The sequence below is a fragment of the Erithacus rubecula genome, assembly GCF_903797595.1.
Source record: "Erithacus rubecula genome assembly, chromosome: 3".
NCBI lineage: Eukaryota > Metazoa > Chordata > Aves > Passeriformes > Muscicapidae > Erithacus > Erithacus rubecula.
Window position 1 is genome coordinate 126,263,753 of NC_136689.1, and position 22,814 is coordinate 126,286,566.

Below are 22,814 nucleotides of genomic sequence, written 5' to 3' on the forward strand. Positions count from 1 at the left end.
TGGGTTTTGTATTTCTTTTTCTGAGACTTCTTCCCATTCACACTCAGGGAAATAATGAGTAAACAGCTGCATGGTACTTTGTTGCCAACTGGGTTTGAACCATGAAAATGCTCCACATTCCCCTGAAGAAGTCAAAATTACCTGTTAAAAATTATTTCTGAAATATGAAGCAGTTGAATTCAGATACTATCCAAACTATTACTAGTGTATTTCTTGGTGTCCAATAAATGGGATGTTTACAATGTATTTTCTAATACTTTCAGTTTTTTAATAAAGCTCATAACATGAACAGATAGTGGAATGTGTTTCAGAAACAGTTAAGAAAAAAAAAAAAAGGTTTCAAAATATCCTTATTTGATATCATCAAAGAATATTGTAATCTGTATGTTGGTTTTCTGAAATCAGAAGATGATCTGTCCTGTCCCTAGTTAGGGTGCTGTGCAGGACTGTTCAATTGAAAGTTACTGTATCTTCTGTTTGCTACAGTATTTATGGAAGTGCATTTAGTCTGTAACAAAGAGCTTAGAGGTGAGGAGCAGAGGCAGAGACTGAAGGAACTGGCATTACAGCTATTTCAACATTGAATAGAAATAGATGCCAAATGCATATTTATTTAGAAGTATTGAATCCTTAATTATCACTAGGAGCAGAGAAGTCATTCCCAAAAGCAATTTCAAACGTAGATGCTGCTATGAAGCATTTTTTTTTTGCTGTGCACTTTTTGTTCTCTCTTAAATTACCTTCACTTAGGGTTTCTTTGTTTAATATGGAATGGATCGGTTCATGCATTTTTTCCTATAATACAGAAGGTACTCAGGTCCAGTCCCTCTCTTTGGTTACTCGGTGATGACTAGATCTGTTTCTCTTATTTTTAACAAGTAGGTGTTGCTGTAGGCAGGCTGGATTTTCTTATCTCCATTCATTTTCCTATGTTTTCTTCTAATCATCAGCTGTGTGTGTGTCTTTGTCTGTCCTGTGTCCACACAGCAGTGTGCTGTGCTGGATGGACTGTGTGCTGGATGTGGTGCTTCTCATCTGTCAGTGTCTGGGGCACTCTTTCTCAAGTCACTTGCCTTTTTAATTGACTGGTGGGAAATACTGCCTTGCTGCAGGGAGTAGTGTGTTAGAAGGGTGAGAGATGAAAGGTAAAAAGTTAATAAAATATTTCTAAATGTTGTGAAAGTAAGTCTTGCATTCTTGCAATTTGTGTGCTGCTGCATTGTCAGCCAGAGCCTTTACTTCTTTGACCTGTGTGTTTGCATGTTCACTGATGAATAAATGATAATAGGATTCTGGAGTTTCCCGAAACATCCTGGAAGAATCATCTAATAACAAAGTATCCTCCTCCTCACACTGCACTATCTCAGTTTCAGATAAATGAAAGGTGGTACTTCACAATTTTTCCTAAACTATATCAAGTGTTTAGATGGGATTTTTTGTTTTATTTCTTTGTTTGAGGAGTTTTGTTTGTGTGTTTTTCAACTTTTCAGCCCCTTTTCAACAGGGGACCGCTTATTGCTATTTAGTTACTCTATTTGCTGGAACAAAGCACTTTGTTCCAGCCACTTTGTGGTGTGATTTCTAGGTGATCTTGCAATATGACTAATGTTGATAGGTTAAAACTAGGTTATCCTATGCTTATTAGGGTCATTGGAAATCACAACATGAATTAAATCACTGTTCTTTTGCTGGTAACTTGATGGCTGATCCTTGTTTCGAGAAATGGCAAGTGGCTGCCACACTGTCAAGGCAAAAAGTGTGAAGGGAATCTTTGACCTGGGGAGAGTATATTTTTCTATAAAGTGTGGTAGTATAACTATGGAGTAATGAAATACCCTGGGGACTCAAGTGTCCCAATTCTTAATAAGGGCAAGAAAGGATGAATGTCATTATAGTCAGGAAAACTCATTGATGTGTTTATACAAGGACTCATGACACTCATTAGTGAGTATTTGCTGTTGAGTTTCAAGGAGTGGATGCTTTAATTTTGAAAAACATTGCTAAGTGAATAGGAAATGAAATTAGCAACCACGTCTTCCTTGACCTGTGAAGAGATGACAGTAGTTACATGGTACTGCAATGTTACCCAGTGGTTGTGTCTCATGGCATTGCCTCTTGTGTTTAATGATTCTCTTGCTGCTTTATTTGTAGCATGTAAGAGTGGGGGATTTTTATGTAGGAGAAGGTAACTGTAATTAATAGGTGATTGGTGGAAGAGACACCCTCTGCTAGACCAAGCTGCCCAAAGCCACATCCAACATGGCCTTGAACACTGCCAGGGGTGGGGCATCCAGAGCTTTTCTGGGCAACCTGTTCCAGTGCCTCACACAGTCACGGTGAAGGATTTGTTCCTAACATCTAATCTAAATCTATTCTCTTTAGGTTATTTGCAGAAAAGCCATGCTGTGAAATGACAGTGTCTGTAAAGGAGACAGAGGAGTCCTGCAACTTTATTCTAATAAAGGGAGAGAGTCCAATAGGCCATTCCCTGTGGGATCTCTCTTGAGGTTTTGGAGGATGCAGCCTCCTTTTATCCTAAACTTGCTGCCCTCTTCCTTTCCATACTGATGAGGTACTAGGAAAGTACAGCCTTCCCAAACTGCCTACCACAAGTTCCCCCATAAACATATATTGTCATTTTCCCCTAAAGTTTGGAAGTTCAGGATGTCTGGGTTTTGTGGGTCCATAAGAAGTTCAGACCGTCTGGGCTCTGCAATAGTTCATGTGGACACATTTCTCCTATTACCCTAAAGTTAACTGTCTGGGTTCTGTAACAAACTTGGTGGCTTGATTTTCCTGGAGACATTAAGACCCATTTTCAAGACATTAACTCCCATTTCTCCTAAAGATCATCAAAACTATTCTGATTGCTTATTTCAGACCTACTAATGCCTGAAGACATTAACATCCTATTTCTGCTACCATTAGTGAAGACCCCCATCCATTGAGTCTTTTGTGATGACATTTTTCCTATCAGTTTGAAGCCATTCTCCCTTGTCCGATCACTACAGACCCTTGTAAAGTTTCTCTCTGTTTTTCTTGTAGGCTCCTTTTCTCAGTAACAATTTTCTGAAGCAATGGCAATTTGATGGTGAAATATTTAAACATGGGTATTAGGAGTATTTGTAATAAACCTTCTTAAATAACATGTGTTATTGTAGCAATTCAACAGTATCTATAATATTTAGCCTTTTGTAGAAATGTGGGTACTTATTTTTTTCCTGCTTTAATAACTTTACTGTGCTGAGATTAATGATACATGCCCTCACTGTAGCATAAAATAAGCTGATGGGTGTTCCCAGTTCATAGTGGATGTTTTTGCAGTGCAAATACTCAGTTTACAAGTTATGGTTGAAGGTGAGCAATAATCTGGATGGCCAGTCCCATGCTACAGCAGGCAGTGTTACTGAGGAAATAGTGATGACAGAACTATTTTCTGCTACCACAGGCTTGCTTTTTCACAGCAGTTGTTCTATTTATTAAATAATCAAAGTGAAATAAGATAGGAAAAGTGAAGTGTTTAGCTGTAGGACTCCTGAAATTATTTGACTGTAATAAGCTAGCCATAAATGTTTGGGATTTTTTGTTTCCTAGCTGTACATTTTTGAAACATTTCATAAATAAAAAGGTGTCCTTTAGCTATTGAAATGGTCCAGTGTGTATTCTGCAGTGAATGTACTCTTATGAATCTAAAGCTTTCAGTCAATCCTTCTGTTCTTCAAGAACCACAGATTAGATAATGTCATAACAGCATATCTTGTAATAATAACTTCTTTAAGGGCTCAAAAAAGAAGAAAAATGGAATGCTGTTCTGAGAACCCAAAAAGGAAGTTCCCAAGAATCCTCAGGATAAATGCCAAGAACCCTATTATTATGTTTTTGTAGATGCTGCTGAGCCATCTCTCCGATATGCAAGAAATTCAACAGGGAACATATTACAAGGCGAGAATAGACCAAGTAGTACTTTGACACAATCTAGAGACCCTTAACAAGGACATATATTTGGTCAAGTTATTTTCTTTTTGGTATAAATTCAGCATCTTATGCTTACCTGAAGTAAGTGTTTTCCTTCACTTTTTCTTTCCTTCTTCAGTCTACAGGTGGCCAAGACACACCACTAGCTTGTGAAGCTCCAGTAATTCTAATCCAAAGCTTTGTCTGGATGAAAACTGAAGTCATTAATGGCATGGTGCAACTCAAGATTTATGGCTGAGGTTGTCTAGATGATCCATGTCAGTATATATGGCACAAGGCTATCTCATGGAATGTATGTGAATTTGAAAACCATTTCTTTTCCATTGCATTTCCATTATTTTAATTTCCCCTTTTCATAATCTTACTTCGTTTATTTTCTCCTACCATGTATAGTCATGTATACCATTTTGTATATAAATTGTTTTCCTTTTTATTCCTTATGACTTGTTAGACAGGTTATCCCTTTTCAATCTTGCTGATGATGTGTGTGCATTAGTGGCATTTTTCAGCTCTCAGGGACTTTTTATCACATCACCTCTTCCAATGCTTGGTCTGCTGTCTTTGGTTCCAGACATTAGAATTTCTTGCTAAGGAGATAATCTTCCTTTCCCTAAAACTCCATGTCCAAGAAAAGTAGCTTATTCACATCAGTAGTAACAGATTCAGCTTCCTCTTCTTGCTCTGCCATGTTTTCTGAATTTTGGGATGATACAATAGTTTTACTAGGATTTCTTTTGCTTCTTGGTTGGCTTTTGTTTGGTGGGCTGGTTTAGTTGTTTGGTTTTGTTTTAATAGCAAAGAGATTCATTTGGCCCTTAAAATGAATGTTCTGTTTTTGAAACAGTACCTTTCTATTGTATCCTGAGCCCTGAAGGCTCCTGTCCCTCCTGTTCTGCCCTTCCTTCCACTGTGAATGCCAGTATACCCAATTTTTTGCTGCTGTCTGAGGAAACTTTCTAATGTGAGACCCATTCTGCTGTCCACAGAGGGGAAGCAGTGGCATGCTGAGTAGGCAGCAGCTTCCATCTGCTTTGCACCAGCTTGGGGAATGCACAAAGCATAAGGGCAGCAGGAAGCAGTCTGGTGATTGTAGAGATGCAACAGTAGTGATGTAGCATGGCTGAAGAAATCAGGAAGTGCCATTGATCATTTGTGATTACTTTTCACTTACTGGATTAGACTAGGAACAAGAATTAATCATAGGAAACATCTCAGTAAGAGACTGTCCTAAAGCAATATCCTGTGGCAATGGGATACAGCAGTGTTGTCTCCTGTTCTACCAAGGAAGCAGGAAAAACCCCTTATTTGGGGTCTAACAACAGAAAATAAGAGCAGTTTATGTTTTATAAGTCTCTGGGGAGCTTGTGGAAAGATTCTAGTTATGTTTTATAGTGCTGTGCATGTTGTCTTGCTGCCCTTAGAGATATGAATTGGTGGTGTGCTGTGGGGTTTGCTCTGCACTTAGAGGCTTTCTCTCCAGGATGTCTGTAAATTTTGTTGACTGACAATTTGTTAATTTTTACTTTGCTTCCTATGTCCCCTTCAGGCCAACATGTCTGACTGAATTCTGCAGTGCAGTTTTTCTGCTCACTTTTGGGCAAAGCCTAGCTGTCAAAAAGAGACTTAGAAGAAGTCATTAGAAGAAATGGACCCTATGTTTTAGGAGATGATCATATTTACAGTGCGTTCTTGTTATTTGCATAACAATTAAGGAGTCAAATTTTAGATAACTTCATAACAGTGAAAAATCTGTAGATGTTTTTTGAGTTCCAGTCTCTCTTTGGCTTTTACCAAATTTCTTTCCTCTTTTTGCTTTGAACTGCGTAACTGGGGTTTGGTTTGGTTTTTTTTTTGTTTCCAGTAGATGTGACATGATGTGACATCTGCAATCTCTGTGTAATTTCATAAATCTGGCATATTTGTATGAAATTAAATCATTAAAATGGTGATGAGACTAATAAGAGCTTTCTGTTTCTCCTCCTAATTTTACTCATCCTGTTCAGGTACATGTTCATGTAATTATGAAGAGTTTCATCCTTTTAGTGTGTAGTGATACAAGCAATGTCCTGTAACTTGGTAGAGGTAGATAGAAAGCTGGTAAAATCTTTTTTGATAGACTCTGTTATCTAGAAAGATGCTCTGAGGATAACAGCTCGATTGAAATCTGGCTTCCTCATCATTAACTTCCCAAGGCAAGTCTTTAGCAATGTAGATTTTTTCTTGTCTTCTGTACTTTCCCAACATTACTGAGTCATACATTATGTTGGGAGCTGGATGGCCACCCATATCACAGTTCACTCTGATCTTGTTTGAGTACCATGAGCACCACTATTTAGGTTTGGTAGTATTCTGCAGTTACTAAGTTACTTACTCCACCTTTGTTTTACTGGTTCATGTATACAAAAATGTTCAGTGTATAAAACTTCCAAGTTTTGGCTTTCATGCATGTCTATAAGGAATTACAGCTGTGCTTGCTGTGGGTTGAGCACCAGGAACTTCAGCAATTTCCCATGATTTCCTGTTTCTCCCTAATCAGTTCCATCTTTCTTCAGTGCTGCCAACCTCTTCTGAGTCTGTATGAGTTGTGGTGCCTATGAAAACCTGTTAGCAAGTTCAGAACCCTCTGACATTGCTAGAATGTCTTGACCTATCAACTTCAGGTTTGTTTTAATTTCCTCACAATATTCAGTTTTCTTGATTACAGTGTCTCACTAGTATGTGGTGACCATATTTGTGGAGGATTGAAGGAAAACTTGACAACACAAAGGCAGATAATGATTACAGAGAGGGATCCAAGTAATAGAGTGCCAATGAACTTGTTTCTCAATCTGCATATTTATTTTCAGCTGCTGATAAGATCTGAGAAGTATGTAGACTGTTATTTTGTTTCTCTGTACTTCTCTAGGTTTCTTCTGTAAAAGTGCAGTAACTGTGGACTTTATCTGGAGTGTTCATATCCAGAGCACATGAGCATTTGGCCCTGGACAACTGGAAAAGATTAAATAGTCCCAGAATGTTTGTGCCAGAATGATACAGAATTGGTGTTTGGGGTATCCTAGCCTAATAATCTCCATTTTTCATTAAAAAAAGAAAGAAACAAGAAAAAAAAAAGAGAGAGAAAGAAAGAGTAAAGCCTGTGTTTCTTCATGTATTCTGGGATTACTTTTAAGGTACACAGCATCTCAACTTTTAAATTTTAGTCTAGGCAATGTTGAAACAACTTGTACAGATGTCTATTATATAGATTCACCTCCCTATCCAATTTTTTTTCATTTATTTTTCCATTATTTTCATGGTTTTCCAGTTCTTATTTCCCACTGAGTATTGTTTCTACTCCTGTATTACTCAAGATACCTTTTCCAAATCTGTTTGGCATTTTTCTTAATTTGATGATGTTACTAAAGTTTATCTACATATTCCAAAACCATTTCATCTTGTGTATATTAAAGTTTTATTTAGGAAACATATTGCATCTGCTCTAAAGCCCCTGAACTACTTTTTTTACTCTTTCAAGGTTTACTGCTGATTTCCAAAAGTGAGCACAGGTTTTTGCATGGACTTTGGCTGGATTTATATGCATGTATACAACATAAAAATTTATTTTGATATATAGCTTTTTACTTATGTAAAACAAACAAGCAACCAAATATAGGTGCCAATTTTAAAATATATTTGATTGCTAGTCAACTGTTAACAGAGTTAATCTGTCTGGTCAACACCCCAGGCATGCAGAGGATTTGGAAATGCTAATTCCTCATTTTGTTTTGCCTTATTTCCTTAAACATGTGATGATGTTTATGGTTTATTCCAACATATTATGATTTCTCTTTACAAAAATGCTTGCACTGTTTTTCAGAGAGCAGGTGGCCTCTTCTTTCTGCTGTTACTTCCACTTCCCACAGTCTGACTTGTGGCTTGTCCATATGGTAGGGTATTTCTATGTTCTTTCATTAGGTGTTGTCTTCCCATAGGATGGCCTCACCCTGCTGTGTTATCTTGACAACAGTGTATGTCAGGCATTTAAGTATGATTAGCTAGACCTATTTGTATGATGAAACCCCTTGTTTATGGCACACAAATTTTGACTTGTATGTTTAGGAAGTCAGAGTCAGTTGTTCCACAGCTGTTGTTTAGAATTGTTTTCTAGATGTAGGCTGGTGTTGATGACCAACAGTAATAATGGGTTAGTAGCAATGTCTTGTGCCTCAGAAGTGTAACCATTTCAATTACTTTAACCATTTTCTCCAGATTTGTTTTCCCCATCAAATTCAATCAGTCACTTGCATTTCTCTTATTGTGTCCATCTTGTTGCATCAAATACTAATGCTTTTGTGTTGCCTGCAGGGTATGGCTAAATGGTGAAAATCCTTCTCCATCTGGTTTATTAAATGAGAGGTGCCAGCTCCTGTCTCTGCTCTGCCAGTGATGCCAGCTTTGATTACTTGCCTGTTGTCCACTCCTTCAGGCATCTTATACTTTCTCTTCTTCTTTTTCCATATTTAGGACAATGGTACAAACCTAAAGCTGTAACTTTGTTCTCTTCCAACTTTGCTTTTTAAATCTGACTTTTGTTCAGTATTTATAGGTTGTTTCCTTTAGCTGGTTAGGTGAGTAGAGTCTGTGACTTCTGCTAAACTGTTTCACCTTGCCTTTATTTCCTGGTCACCATCCACATTACTTTTGCCTTTACTGTCTAATGTGAATACTGCAAATACCCAGTGAAGCAGAGAGGGATTGCCTTTTATATGCTTCTGGTTTTATTATTATTATTATTATTATTATTAAGCAGGATTAAGCTTTGACTGTACTTCATGTCTTTTTAATCCCTTGTGAATAGAAAAGAAGAACCTTTCTTCTAAGAATAGAGAGCAGAAAGGAACCACGTAATTTCTGACATATTTCTATTTATATTTCTTCACATTAATTTGTCTGTGACTGTAAAGCACACAAAAATAACTCAACAGGAAATATTAAAACTATTAAAACTGAAAAATCCAGATTGATTCTAGACATTTGTGATCAAAACAAGAACAAAAGGATACTTTTGTCAGATGAGGGAGAGTAATCATGTGAATCAGATAAACCCAGGGCTTCTGAAGTTCCGTTCATTACTCTGCTTTGTGCCCCTGTGGGATCTTGAGCAGGTCACAGTATTACCTCTGTCTCCCTATTTATAAGCAATATTAATATTTCTTGAATGTTAATTTAGGATAGCCTTTGTACACTGTTTACTTTAAAGAAGACAGCATTACAAGCCAACTCTTCTAAACTGTGTTTAAGTAGTCCAGAGTAGATTCCACAACAGTGTGCGTGTTCCAAAACCAAGTAACAGTTGTATCACCACGTAACAGTGAGTGACTAATGCTGATAAATAATCCATTATATAATCATGGGGGTTTTTTAGGTTGATTGTTGAATTCTGCTAGATTAAAATTCAGATCGGTGGGAAGGCTCTGATGGGAGGTGGATGACACAGAATACAGTTCATTATGTAGGAATATAGTATTTTCAAATGTAAACATTTAAAAATAATTTGTTAATGGTAATTCAAAGGATTTGAGTTCAATTCAGTATTAACTCACCATGAAAGAATTAAACCCACTAAAAAAAGCACGAAGGAGATGGAATTTAAAAAAAGTAAAAAGGGTTTTTCTTACTAAGAGTTTTATATCATCAAGAACAACATGAACATTAGAAATCACATTCTGGGATTCAAATGTGATTTTGCCAAAAATCTGAGTTTTGGAAAGAGGAGAGATGTAAGGAGGTTTTAGTTGTACTGTAATCTGTGTATTGCTTGCACCTCTTCAGGAAGCACTTTGTGATCCTTCTTTGAGGATGAGTATCTCTATCTGCAGTGTCTAATAGAAGAAAAGAAAAATATTTAGGGCTCCCAGTTTTGAGAAGGCTGCAGTTGCTGTTGAGGGGACGCTGGACTGCCAGAAATTATGTGAAGGGCAACTTGAACACATTCTCTGTGTCTACATAAAGGGCATTAGAGATATATAGGTTTGTGCTCTAGCTCAAAGACTTTGAGAAGGTATTCAACACTGTCCACATGCAGACAGAATCCTGGGCAGTTGAGTTCATCTAAGAAATCATCCAAGGCTGTAAAGCCACAAAACTATAGGGATTTTTTTTTTCCCCTTGTTCTTTTACTTAGCTTATATTGCTGACAATCTAAAAGTGCTGCAGTGTCTGAGAGAATGCTAATATTTCAGTCTTGCCAGAAATGCAATGTGAATAGGCAGACCCATGAGAAAATGTTAGCAGTGCTGCTTGGAATAATAAGTGCAGCTGCAACTTATGTTTTTAGAAGTGTAACTGTTTTTCAGTGTCTAAAATTAGTTTTCAGTCATGCAAATCTTTGTATGGTATTTCTGAGTGGCAATGAGTAATGGATTTCTTTAACCTTTCCCTTACTGAGTGGTATTTTTTTATTCCTTCACTATTTTGATTTTACTTAATGGAGTGGGTTCACAGTTAGTGAGAGGATGCCAGAATCCAGGCAGTTGCAATAGGATGACAAGGAATTGGAGGACATCAGTGGAAAACATTAGACTTGTAGGTGATGTTTGTCTGTGGAAGTTTCCTGAGAAAGGAATGGAGAATTCCATTCAGTCCTCTAGGATCTCCCACATGAGGTGTCTGAAGCTTTTAGTTTTGTTTAGTTTTAGTCCAGATATATTTGTCGCAGAAATTTTAGCCACAAATGCTATTATTTCCTGCTCCACATTAGTTTTTCAGGCCATTACAAAGTTTAACAGGGAGAAGAGCTTATGAGCTGGACAGTCTAATTGTCATGGTTTCATAAGGCTGGTCTTAGGTCTATTTCCCCCAAATATTTGGCAAATCATGAACTTCCAAGGACAAGTTGTTTTAGCAGTGTTTTTGCAGCAAAGCTACTCAACTGTTTCATAGCTCTGGCAGCAAGAAGTGCTACTGTGTGATTTACAGTGTATCCTGGGTCACATCAACCATCAATTGTTCATTGCAGGTGAATAGTTCAGTGGTTCAATGAGGGATCAAGCACTCTCTCCTTAAAACAGGAGTTTTGTTAATACTGGTATTAATCAGTGTATGAGCTACATCACAAGATTCACCTGCAGGTCAGTGAAATTAACTTCACACAGATGAAATTATTAAAAGCCCACTTTGAGAGCTGAGTGTACAAAGGCTTTGCAAACTGCAGATGATCTTTGGGCTGCACTTACAGAACAATTGCTTTGATAAATAGTTATGAATTGCACACATTTGGGGTTGTTCTATAGAATTCAGTATCTGTTAATAGACAAGGTATATTTGAAACAAGCACAATTTCCAGTGAATAGTTTAAGTAACTCCATTCTGCTTACACAGAAATGTAGTATAGAGTATTTTAGAGGAAGAAATTTTAGCTTGACAGCTGCAAGTAATTCAGCCTGTGTACATTAGCTTGTAAAACACAGTTCTGCTTCTAAAAAATGTATTATGTACTTCTTTCTAAGTAGGTGCAGTTTTTTTCAAGACTTTCTGTTTATAATATTCATGAAGTTATATACATGGTCTCAGTGTTAACAATCATTCACAATCAGGAAGATAATTTTCTTGCATAGTGTACTTTGTGGGGTGGGGGAATAATAATACTTAGTACATGAACATTGTGAAGAAAATTCCCACTTTTTATTCTGTTACTGTCTTGCAGTATTGCACTAAGTGATGCTCAGTGTTTTCCTGTATTGAGCCCTAAGGCTGAATTGCCAGGGCTGACTCATGTTTCTGGTGTGTATATATCTGCCTGTGTGTGAGAGCACTTGACCCTCTCTGCTGCTCCCTATCTCTAATGAACCAAAGAATTGGGAGGACTGATATGGTACCCTGAAAGCTCTAATACCTCCTCACACCTATTTGTACTTGATAATTTTGATGTTAAAGTTAATTATAATAATAAATGGAGATGATATGAAGAGCAGGTCAGTATTTTAGACAGCAAGCTCCTATTTTGCTTTTGTATTGCTACTCTTGTGATGCTTCTTTGTCTGATTTGCTGCTTTCCAAATAAAGAAAATGAGGGGGGGTTTGTTGTTTTGGGATTGGTTTATTTTTTGTTTGTTTGGATTTATTTATATCCTTCCTGTGGATATAAAATATAACATCTGTTCTCAGTGTGGTTTTTTGAATTTGTTCTCTGTGCACATTGGTCTTGGTGTTAGAGGGGGTCACTGAAGATATAAATAAGACTTGTGCTCGAGGCTGGCAAGCTAGGAATTCAACAAAAAAAAATTAGAAATAAAGCCCATGAAGCCAGAATTCTTGCAGCTGCTGGCAATTTGGTTAGCCAGTGGTGTTCACTCCAGGAGCCCTCTCCTAATGTACCTATTGTAGTGCACAGCAGGCAGCTGCATTCTCACAGGGCAGGGATGTAAGTGCTGAAGGACAGAGCTTGGTGATTCGTACTGAGCAGGAGGCCAAACAGGTGTATGACTCAAATAGATCCCTCAAGATGTCAGCTGCTGGGGAGTCATCCTCATATCTGTAAGACCCAGCAAGTTTCTTTCTGTTGAAGAGCAGCTGATGCACATTTTCATTTTCTACAGATTCTTGGAAAGCTGTTCTACTTTCCCAGGAGCTGGATAGTCCCAGGGCAGAATTCATTGAACTTCATTTGATCATTTTGCTGTTCAGAGTTATTTTCTGCTTCTTGTTTGGCAAACCATATCTAATCCATGCTATTTTTTAAAAAATTCTGTAGTTATTGGAGAATTCTCTTGGTGCTTGTGTTACCAAATATTATAGTGAAATACAAACATGTATGTGCAAATTATATTCTGTAATGAAGGACATATGTAATTATGGCAAAGCTATTATGCTTTTTTGGAAAAGCCTAATTTTATTGAGTATCTAGCAATCACTAAATGCAGTTTTCCAAATGTTAATTCAAATGGAGACCATGTGGTAACAGAATGTGTTCTTCTTCAAAGGGAATTTTCCTTGGTAAGGCTGGTAGCTTCTGGAGCCTTTTTTACTCTCCATTTCACTTGTGCTGATGATGCACCAGTTAAAGATTAGTGCAAAGAAATCTGGAAGAGACACTGTGTGGCTGGATTCCAGATATTCTAATCTCCATAAAAGACTACTATTTTATTTATACTATTTAATTTATTAATTTATACTATTTAATTCCATATTTGTATAGTATTTTTACTCTGCCTTTTTAAAAAAATTTCTGTGTGTATTCCTATTTGGTTTTGAATTTGACAGTCTTGATATCTTTTCAGCTTACTGTGAACTAACAAATCAAATAACAAAAAGACAATATAAGAAGCAAATAAAGTAAGTGAATTTTGGGACAAAATATGATAGAAACACAAAATCAGACTGAATTTATTTCTTTTAAATTTTGCCAAGTGGTTGTAAATGGGGTATAGTCTTGATTTTATTTTTATAGACCTAATTCTTCTGAGAAGATTAACAATACTTTTGACATTTTGATTAATTGCAATTACAGTTGGCCTCTCTATCCAGATAATAGTGAGAATCTTGGAAGAACATACCCAGTTGGAGTGCACACAAGGGCAACCTTTGTTTTGTAAGGAGTTTATGGTGCTGGAAAAGAGGATTTACTTGCATGGAGTTCAGGCTTTGCCATGCTGCTCGTGATGCAGAAAAAGTTACAGGAGTGAGGCACTCATGAATAGCTACTCTCCATAGGTAACTACTAGGGCAGGATGTGTATTCTTCTGCTTTGCTGCAGTATGTTCCATCACCCCCTTTAGAGTGTAAAGCTTTGTATGTGATGAGGGGATTTTCTGTGATAGGTAGAATATACAAGTGAAAAAACAAAAGCAAAGTATGTGGAAGATGTGAGCCTGTTACTGAGTTAAGGCTGTGATCTTGCTGTGAGTTTAGCTTGTGATTAATGTAGTCATGGTTCTATTCAGACATGTATTTTATGATTTATGTCAATATTAACAAACTAGCTGATCTGATTGAATTTCTAGTTTACATATGGTTCATAGAGTGGATTTTGCATGGGTCCTGTAGAAAATAGGTGGTCACATATTAATTAGTCTTGAATGAGCAAACTTAGACAACACTGGCAATACTCAGACAACATTGATTTTGTATTTCCCAGCTCTAGATTGCTTTCTGAGGTTGATATGAAGAATGGTGCATTGGGGGTATGTGTATACAAATTATGGCTGAAATAAATCTTTCTAAGCTTTGTATAATCAAGTTTTGACTGGTTGGGTTTTTTTTTTTCCTTTTAGCTGTGTTAGAGTTCCTGTAATATCATGCTTACTTTTCCTTTTAGAAGATTGCTATCATTTCCCAAGGCTTCAACTTGAGATCTGTTTTCCATCAGAACATCCCGTTTAGCTTGAAGCACTGGTTCTTGCACAGTTTATTTCACCCTGGGCATTTTAGCTTATCTTAGAGATAAGGGTTGGAAGTGCAGGAGCAAAGTAATGGAGCATGGAGTAGCTGCAAGCTACCACAGAGTTAGAACTGACCTGACACCCAAAACACATATTTTCATCCACATTTTTTAGTTTACTTGATTGTTTTACTCAGAAAAGAAACTAACTATCTGCTTTTTGTGTTTTTTATCCTCCCTTTACACTTTTGTGTAAGATACAAGCCACATCTGTTTCTTACTAGTCATTTGACATGTTCTTTTAACAGGAAGAAAATGTGGAGGTTTTTTTGAGTTTTTTCTGTGCTTTTATTCATACCATGACACTTCTCTTAAATACTTTCCAAGATGTGAAATCTAGGGGTTCATCAAAAGCAAAACTCAACCACTTTATTTTTCTGAATTTTGTCAGCTGTTGAACAAGCATGTCAGGACCAAATGACTATGTGTTTGTAGTAACATTAATATGTTTTCAATTAATAGTTTAAGTATGGATGTGAGGTGATTCAGTAGATCTAAAATCAAAACAGGTGCTTTTCTAAGTAAATAAAAATAATGGGAAACCTACTTACCATCTCTTCTGACTCTTCAAACCATGGTACTGGACTGGGGGTATCATATATCAAATAGCCTAATTACCCTTAAGTTTTGCAGAATTAATCTAGGGTTTGTTGGATAACAGCATTTTCAGAGTGTGTGTGTTTGAAGCAGATGCTAACATCACTCCCAGGTGTTAGTGGGAAATGCCAGAGGTGCACCTTGCTTGCCTGTAGGTACTCATGTTGTAAAGTTGAATGCTGATTCAGAGTCAGGGTTCTTTGTGATCTCTATATCTGGTTTTATGTCGTGCTTTCCTTTAATTTCCTTTTCAAGGTGCAAGGGATGGTAAATTCAAGAGAGTTTAGTTTTTTAAGAAAACAAGGTCCTTCTTCTTTTGAAATAATAGTCCCAAAATCCTGTTTGTTCAGACTCAATGAAAAAAACCTTTCTTGTCATCTCCCCTGCATCCCCCCCACAAAAAAAAAATTCTTTCTCCTGGTTTTCCCAAACTACATTCTGTTTGCCCTGTTGTGAGCCAAACTCAGGAATGTTTCTCTCCATCTGTTACACAGAGTCTGCTAGTAATTTCTATTCTGTTAACTCTTGCTCAGGTCTTGCCATATGGTCAGTAGCCTTTCCAGTTCTTGGTTATCTCTGCATAAAAGGCACTTAATTTGCTTTACTTAGTATTTTGGCACATTCTTAAACAATTTATTATGCAGATTATATACTTAACCCATGGCATGTTTTGCATGCATCAGGTGCATCCCAGGATGTTTAGTGTCTGCCACAAATGTTTTCTGTGTGAGTTCATCCTGTAGCACTAGGAGTCTACAGTTCTGTGGTATTGCTTTGTGTCTTTGTACTGGCCATGCTTGGGGTCTGTTTCCCTTTTTCTAGAAATTATTTGGGCATCCAGTCCTGTCAGGTCCTGCTGTCATCTAAGCTCTGCCTGCCCATGTCAGTGTGGTTTAATTTGGGTAGTAAGGTTTACCTTTGTGATCTTAGCAGAGTAATAATTTGAACATACAAATTGCACTTCCATGTAGTTTCAGGGTTTGTTTTTTGGGCTATCTGGGTAAATTCTGTACCTGCAAATGTTCATTCACTTTAGGTGAGTAAGCATGTATGGATCATAGTGAGTTGTTACAAGCCTTATCCACAGTGGTGATGGAACATCAGGATGGAACATCTGCAAGAAATGTGCTTGCTGCCTAAACTGGAGAAAAATTATATAGTTTTAGGGGTTTCTTTTGTTGAGTGTCTGAGAAATAACAAGGACCTTGAAATCTGTGATAAAACTTGAATTACTGCAATTCAGCATAAACACCGTGTTAGTACTAAGATCCGAACTTGCCAGAAGATACAGGCAGAAAATTAATTTAAAATTACCAGAAACAAACAGTTTCTGCTCAGTTGTTGAATGTAGAGCTCAGAGTTTTTTAACATTAGTACATGAAATTGTCCCTTTTACTTTTTTTTCAGTCTGTTTATTTTACATTGTTTGGAAAATCTCATGGTTAACATGCTGGATTTATCCCCAAACACTCAAAGAAATATTAAACATATGCAGCAAGTTATCACAGTTTAGAAGTGGGGATGAGGGGTGCCTTTTTTTCCAACAAAGAAAAAGGTAAAAAGGAAAAAAGATCTGAACTTCTAAGTCTACATGAATTTATCCCAATCAGGGAGCATTACATGGCACAGGAGATTCCAAGTTTCAGGTTAAATGTTATTTCAGATGTGAGCCATGGGTTACCTGACCTGCAAAGCTTATGGAATGAGACACTGGCCTTTGATTGGGGTTCAGCTGTAAACAACTGGGAGCAATAATATCCTGAACTGTTGTCACCTAATGGACAGATCTGTCTGTACTCTGAAGAAGCTCCTGTAAGAAGCCCTGTAACTGTTTTTTAGTATTTCCAAGTGAAATAAATATTTATACATACCCACTCTGCAGGTTATGTTATTGATTACAATATTTACAATAACAATTATACAATTGTTATTGTTGAGAGAAGGATTTATTCTTCTTAATAAATAGAACTGAGTAATGTCTCCCATTTTAACTAATCTGTAACCCTACAAAGGAGGTTTCTCCTTAACATACCTCCTCCAGGAATTAAATAGTTTTTTTCCACTTTAGAAGAACCCAATTTGTTTGTTTGTTTGTTTGTTTGTTTGTTTAAATGTATAAAAAATGTGTCTCCTGCTGTGAGAAGGCTCAAAGGTGAGGATTTGCACGCACTGTGCATAGTTCTGGGCAACTAATTTTGGGTGACCCGCTGGAGCAGGGATGTTGGTCCAGATGATCTCCAGAGGTTCCTGCCAACCTGATCTGTTCTGAAATTCTGTTATTTGGAAAATAGCATTAAAATTTAATAGTGAATTTTAATTTCATTACTTGTCACAGGAAAAAAATTCACTTCTGGCAACCTGTTCATTTAGACTTTTCATTGCTTTTCTTTCTGGTAATGCAGTGAATAAAGTGTGATATCAAAGCATGGCAATGACCTAAATAAAGATGACAGTGAATAGATTTCTAGACATATATAACAGATATATTGACTAATGTAAAAACACTTGATGTATTTTGTCAAAAGGTTTATTAAAAATTCTAGCCATGTCCCTTTTGAGAGTATGGTGGGGAGGGTCATGAATGTATTTTAAAAAATAATTCAATGGAAATACTAAAAAAATTACAGAACTAAGTTGTTAAAACTGTGTTTTATTGTTTTTTATTTTTTTCACAGTCCACATACTGGTGAGCAGAGTTACCAGCCTGATGTACCCCAGATTCCCACTGCTTGCATCTCTGTGGAAGATGCTGAAATGATGTCACGGATGTCTCTCCGCGGCACTAAGATTGTTGTGCACCTGAGGATGGGAGCCAAGACTTATCCAGACTCTCTGTCCTTTAACACTGTGGCAGAGATAGTTGGAAGCAAGTACCCAGAGCAGGTGGGTGAAAATATATAAAAAAGCTCCTCATTTTTTCTTTAAAAATACAGAAGAAGCAAACAAAAAAACCCAGCCCTTTCGAAGAAATCCCTGAAACAAGTAACTTTAAATTCACATGCTCTTCTATATTTTAGACATCTTAGCTTTTCAGTCTTTTTCAGGTAACAGGTGTCATGGCTATGTTTAGCAGGTTATGTATGTATGTATGTTTGGAATAAACTCTCTGCACCACAGATTCTGTTGGAACATTATGTAAATCTACATTGTTGACTTCCATTTACAAGACTTTTCTTCTTGCTTTCTCTTTTCTTCCAACTTCTTAGTTAAAAGCCATACAAACCAAACTCATGGTGCTGAAGGATTTGTGCCTGGTACAAAGTCTTCTGTCAGCTTACAACATGGAATTACTTTTCTAGCAGTACATTTTATTGTGAAAATGTTGATGCAGCCTCAATTTTAGCAGCACTAGAAGTTGCTGCTGGAGTACCCACTGAGCCACAATGCTTTTTAAAACACTGTACTTTTATGGCTTCAGTGGAGAAGAAGGGCGACTATCTTTGACCTTTAAACCAGGCAAGAGATTTTTATCTATTCAAGAGATTTTCTTTTCTGAGGTGGCAGTTCAGTAGCTCTGGCTTGTGGTGTCTGCAGATCCTCAGTGCTGGCATGAATGTACAGTTTCAGCAGCTTGATCACTGGGCAGGGAAAGAGTAACTGCCCTGATGGTTGATTGGTTTACATAACATCACCTGTGAGTCTTGCTTCATGAAACACATATTTACCGTGTTAAATGTTCCAACTTTCTAATTAGGGTGCATTTAATTTAATTTTATGTCATCTGCATTTTTAATGATGTTTCTAACCAGTTAATAGAATATCTTTCCTGAATTATGTTTGGTGTATTTTGAAATTTGACATTTCAATTCAGGTTATGAAGTGTTCAAATGTAGACTTGAAAGATATGTTAAGGTGCTTGCCTGGACTTGATTCTTTGCTGTCCTGCTCTGTTTCTTTAAGTAATGAAGTGGATTGGGATCTTTTCACTACTTCCACTGACAAGCTCATTTTCTTTAAACACAGGGTAAACACAGGTTTATTTAAAGCCTCCTGCTGATGATAATGGGAGTGGTAGTAGACACATTTTAAAAATGCAGCCAAGAAACAGAAAAATAAAACAAGTGAATGTTTAGGGTTTTTTTACTCAGTTCCTTTTGGAGCTTTAATGTTTAATGCTTCATTGTGCTCATTCCACTGCATTAATCTGGTAACGATGGGACTCATCGCACAATGAGGCAATAAAATACATTGTAGATGCAAACTCTTACAATGCCCTCTATGTCAAAGTGTTTCAAAATGCAGTGCAAATCCAGGGGAACAGAAAGGTGCCATTTCCACAGGCCAAAATTTCAGTTTAAGTTTTGAATTGCAGCAGACTGATATCTGGATCTCTGAACTCTTGGGTGAGAAATCAACAGTGGGTGGTATTGCTCTTATAGAGGTCTGAAGCAAAACAGTTTAAAATTTTTATTTATATAATTTATATTAATATTTTCACAGGTTGAAACCTGTGAAATATAACTGGTCACAGGTATTGCAGCAAATTATAACTTAAACTTAACCCTGGAACTTAGTTGAAAATGAGGGTTGCTGTAGGACATTGAAGAAAGTGTGTGAAGTCTGATGAAAAGTGATTCAGCTCAAGATGTCACTACACATTTAGGTATACTTGTGTTCATCTATATATTGACCAGGATTTAATATACTGCTTGATTTATAAATAATTCATTAACTCCTTCCATGAAATTTTAACATATTTATGAAAAATAATCACCATGAACTGAAATAATATTTGTCTGACAAGTTTATGTTAAAAGCAATATTAGTTATTATCATTATTAGAATATGTTAAAGGAGAATATAATTTTTTTCTTACCTGCTTAGGGTTTTTTTTTTGGGGTGTTCTGTTTTGTTTTGCTTTGTTGTTTTTGTTTTTGTTTTTTTAATTTGACCACTTTTGCAGCATATACAGTTCTGTTACTCCTTTTTAAAAGTGTTTTATATGGATTCTTGCATACAGCAATTGGGATTTGGGGGGTAAAACTATAAACATGTTAAGGAAAACAGAAAAATAGTAGTTGACGTATTTTTGGTACATTTTACTAAAGGTTTGCTGTATTTTAGACTTAGCATTCTGAAAGTCATTGCCACTTCAAGTAATGTTGAAAGCATCAAAATAGATACTCAGAATTGTTTGAGGGGTTAACCTTGTTTTAAGCACCTGTGCTTAAGTTCAACACATTTGCATTTCCAAGTAACCTAAAGCAGTAGAAGAAATGTTATTACTGCTCTGTGAAGCATCAAGGTCTCAGGAGTGCATTCATCTTGAGAGGTGATGATGTGACATGAGCACAGATGTCCTGTGTCTTTTTGAGTCATCTCTGTATGCAATGTGCAAGTACTTCTGAGAAATTAACCCACTGATACTTCAGGTTTCCTTCCTGTTTGTCCTTTCTGTTTGCCAGTAGGCAGTAAGCAAACGTTCCAGCTAGAAGAAAATGGATGGTGAAACCTATTGCAAGCTGCAGCTCTGCAGTCTCAAGTTTTCAGGTGGTGTAGAAAGCATCTGAACAGAAAAAGGAAATGGATTTTGTCATGCTGTCAGTGAAGTTCAGTGTCTCACCAATGTCTCTGTTCTGTTTATGACTGTATTATTCATTCTAAGCTAGGAAGGGACTGTTCACCCCAGACCAGACTCCTCCTATGTCAGAGCAGGTGTGATTGTGGGTGCTCAGAGCAGAGACATGCTCCCTCCTCATGAGAGCTGAGGTCCTTGGCTAGTGCCTGCTGAGGCCTGATTAACCTGTGGGTGCCCAGAGGAGCTGAGCCTGTGCCTTTAAAATAATGAATTCAAGATCCACCTCTTCTTCATATAAACAAATAGGAGACAGTGGGACTAAACATGCTATGACTTGATGTCCTGGCAACCTTTCTGAGTTTGGGATCACATTCTCACAGTGCTTAGGACAGCAGTGAGAGTAGAAAACCTGTGGGTTGTGAGACTTAACATATTTAAACCTGTATGACTGCTGACAATTGAGCCAAAGAGTTTGGGAAATGACAAAGATATGGTAGCAGAACCTGCTGAGATCCAGGCTACTGCAGGTTAGAGACATTTGCAGGCCATTCCTGACTTTTATCTTGGAGGAGTATTTGAGCACTCTGTTCCACCTAGGCCAATGACGTTAGCATCTTTTTGTGCTCTATTGTGTGCTGGTGACATGTTTTATTTGAACTATGTAAGCTAACACTGGAGACTGACTAACCAAAAAATTCACAAGTTAACTAATGTGGTTTTCATTTGAAATTCAGGCAGAGCTGGCAGTAAAACATGTTTGTCTTCTCATTTGAATACAGATGTAACATGATTGGTCTTAAAGTGCAGCAGCAACTATTCCCATCTCTGGGGAAATGCTATAAATAGCAGCTGTTTATCGTTAATCTGGCTTCAATGTACCTACTGTGCCAAACATGGAACCACAAAATATGTGATTAACTGAAAAGGTATCAAAGTGGATAAAGTTATAACTCTTCTACAATCTTGACTTTCAGTGTCCTTTCATACTGTGTGTTTCTTGGTGTGCAGCACTGTTTTACTTATCCTACTAAGTGATGGAAAAACTGTTTCCTAAGTGCCCTACAAAGTACATAAACTTAATGGCTGCTCATTATTTTGTGATCCAGGATAAATACTTTAGAGCAGAAACAGAGGAGCTTATAAGTTGCCTTTTCAGAATCCTGGAGAGCTGTTCCAGGAATTCACTCTACAAAGCTTTTTGGCCTCCTTTTTTTTAATAGAATGCCATATCTACAGTATGTACCATTTGAAAAGTCTCCATTTTGAACACCAAGGACATGAAAGACCATTGAAGAATGTAATACAGCTTAGAGCCAAGTTTGAGCAGTGCTTTGAAAGTAGCAGTCCAAGGGATGACCTGAGGAACAGAGATGCTAAGGTAGCAGCATATTGTGAGGTTTTTTAGCAATCTGTGATTGAAGTAACAGAACCTGTTCTGCAAAGGGCATAGATGCTTATTTACTTTTTCATTCTTCTTCCTTTCCCAGTTTCAAAGATCAGCCCTGTCTCAGATTTTGTGATCCTGGGCAAAGATCCAGGGAACAAGAGAACATGAAAATTGTCCAGGCTTCTAAGCCTGTTAGGCATTCGTGCACATAACGGAAGAAATAATTTGTAGACCAAAAATCCACCCCAACCTCAAGAAAAAAAAATATCAACACAAAACAACCAGACTTTTCTGAAGATGTGTGATACTCAGTGCAGTGTTGTTTTATGGCCTGGCATCAGTTCTACATATGTTAACAAAATGTCTATCCATTAGCTCTTTGATGTGGCTTTCAGATATCCCCTATGCTCAAAGTAAATCATGCATACAATAGAGCTTTGAGGAGAAATGTTTTAAGAGCCTGATGCCATCATGTTATGGCTCCATTATCACATTTTCTCTATGTGGATTGTTTTGCTATTCATTCCAAAATGTGGAAGGGTTTCAAATATGAATTTGTGAGCCTCTCTCCTATGACTGAAAGCTGATACCTGTTGCTGCTACAATACAAGTGAATTTGGAAGAATTAGAAGATCATTATGGAGATTTGGTTTTGAAAGTTTTGAGAGTGCCAGCCCATGACTTCATGACAGTGAACTGATGGGCAAGAGAAGTAGAAAAAGAAATGGCAAAAAAGAAACAAGAGAAAGGATGAAGAAAGAATATTGGCATTGTTAGGAAATGTATTTTCTTTGAAATATTTTGTTGATTTTTGCTGAAATAAGTAGTACCTCTGGGTGTTTGTTTTATTAATAACTGGCTTTTGTACTATTACATGGAGGTTATCTTTTATCCTGTGCCTTGTGGGAGGGGAAATATTG

The 22,814-nt window shown here is 37.1% G+C and overlaps 1 protein-coding gene across 1 annotated transcript in view; it reads left to right on the forward strand.

Moving 5' to 3' along the window:
- Positions 1-22,814, forward strand: part of CPQ (carboxypeptidase Q) — a 145,997-nt gene that overhangs the window by 34,681 nt on the left and 88,502 nt on the right. Inside the window, exon 4 of the mRNA XM_079300973.1 lies at positions 17,665-17,872. Within this exon, the coding sequence (XP_079157099.1) occupies positions 17,665-17,872 (208 nt within the window). The remainder of the gene's footprint in view (positions 1-17,664; positions 17,873-22,814) is intronic.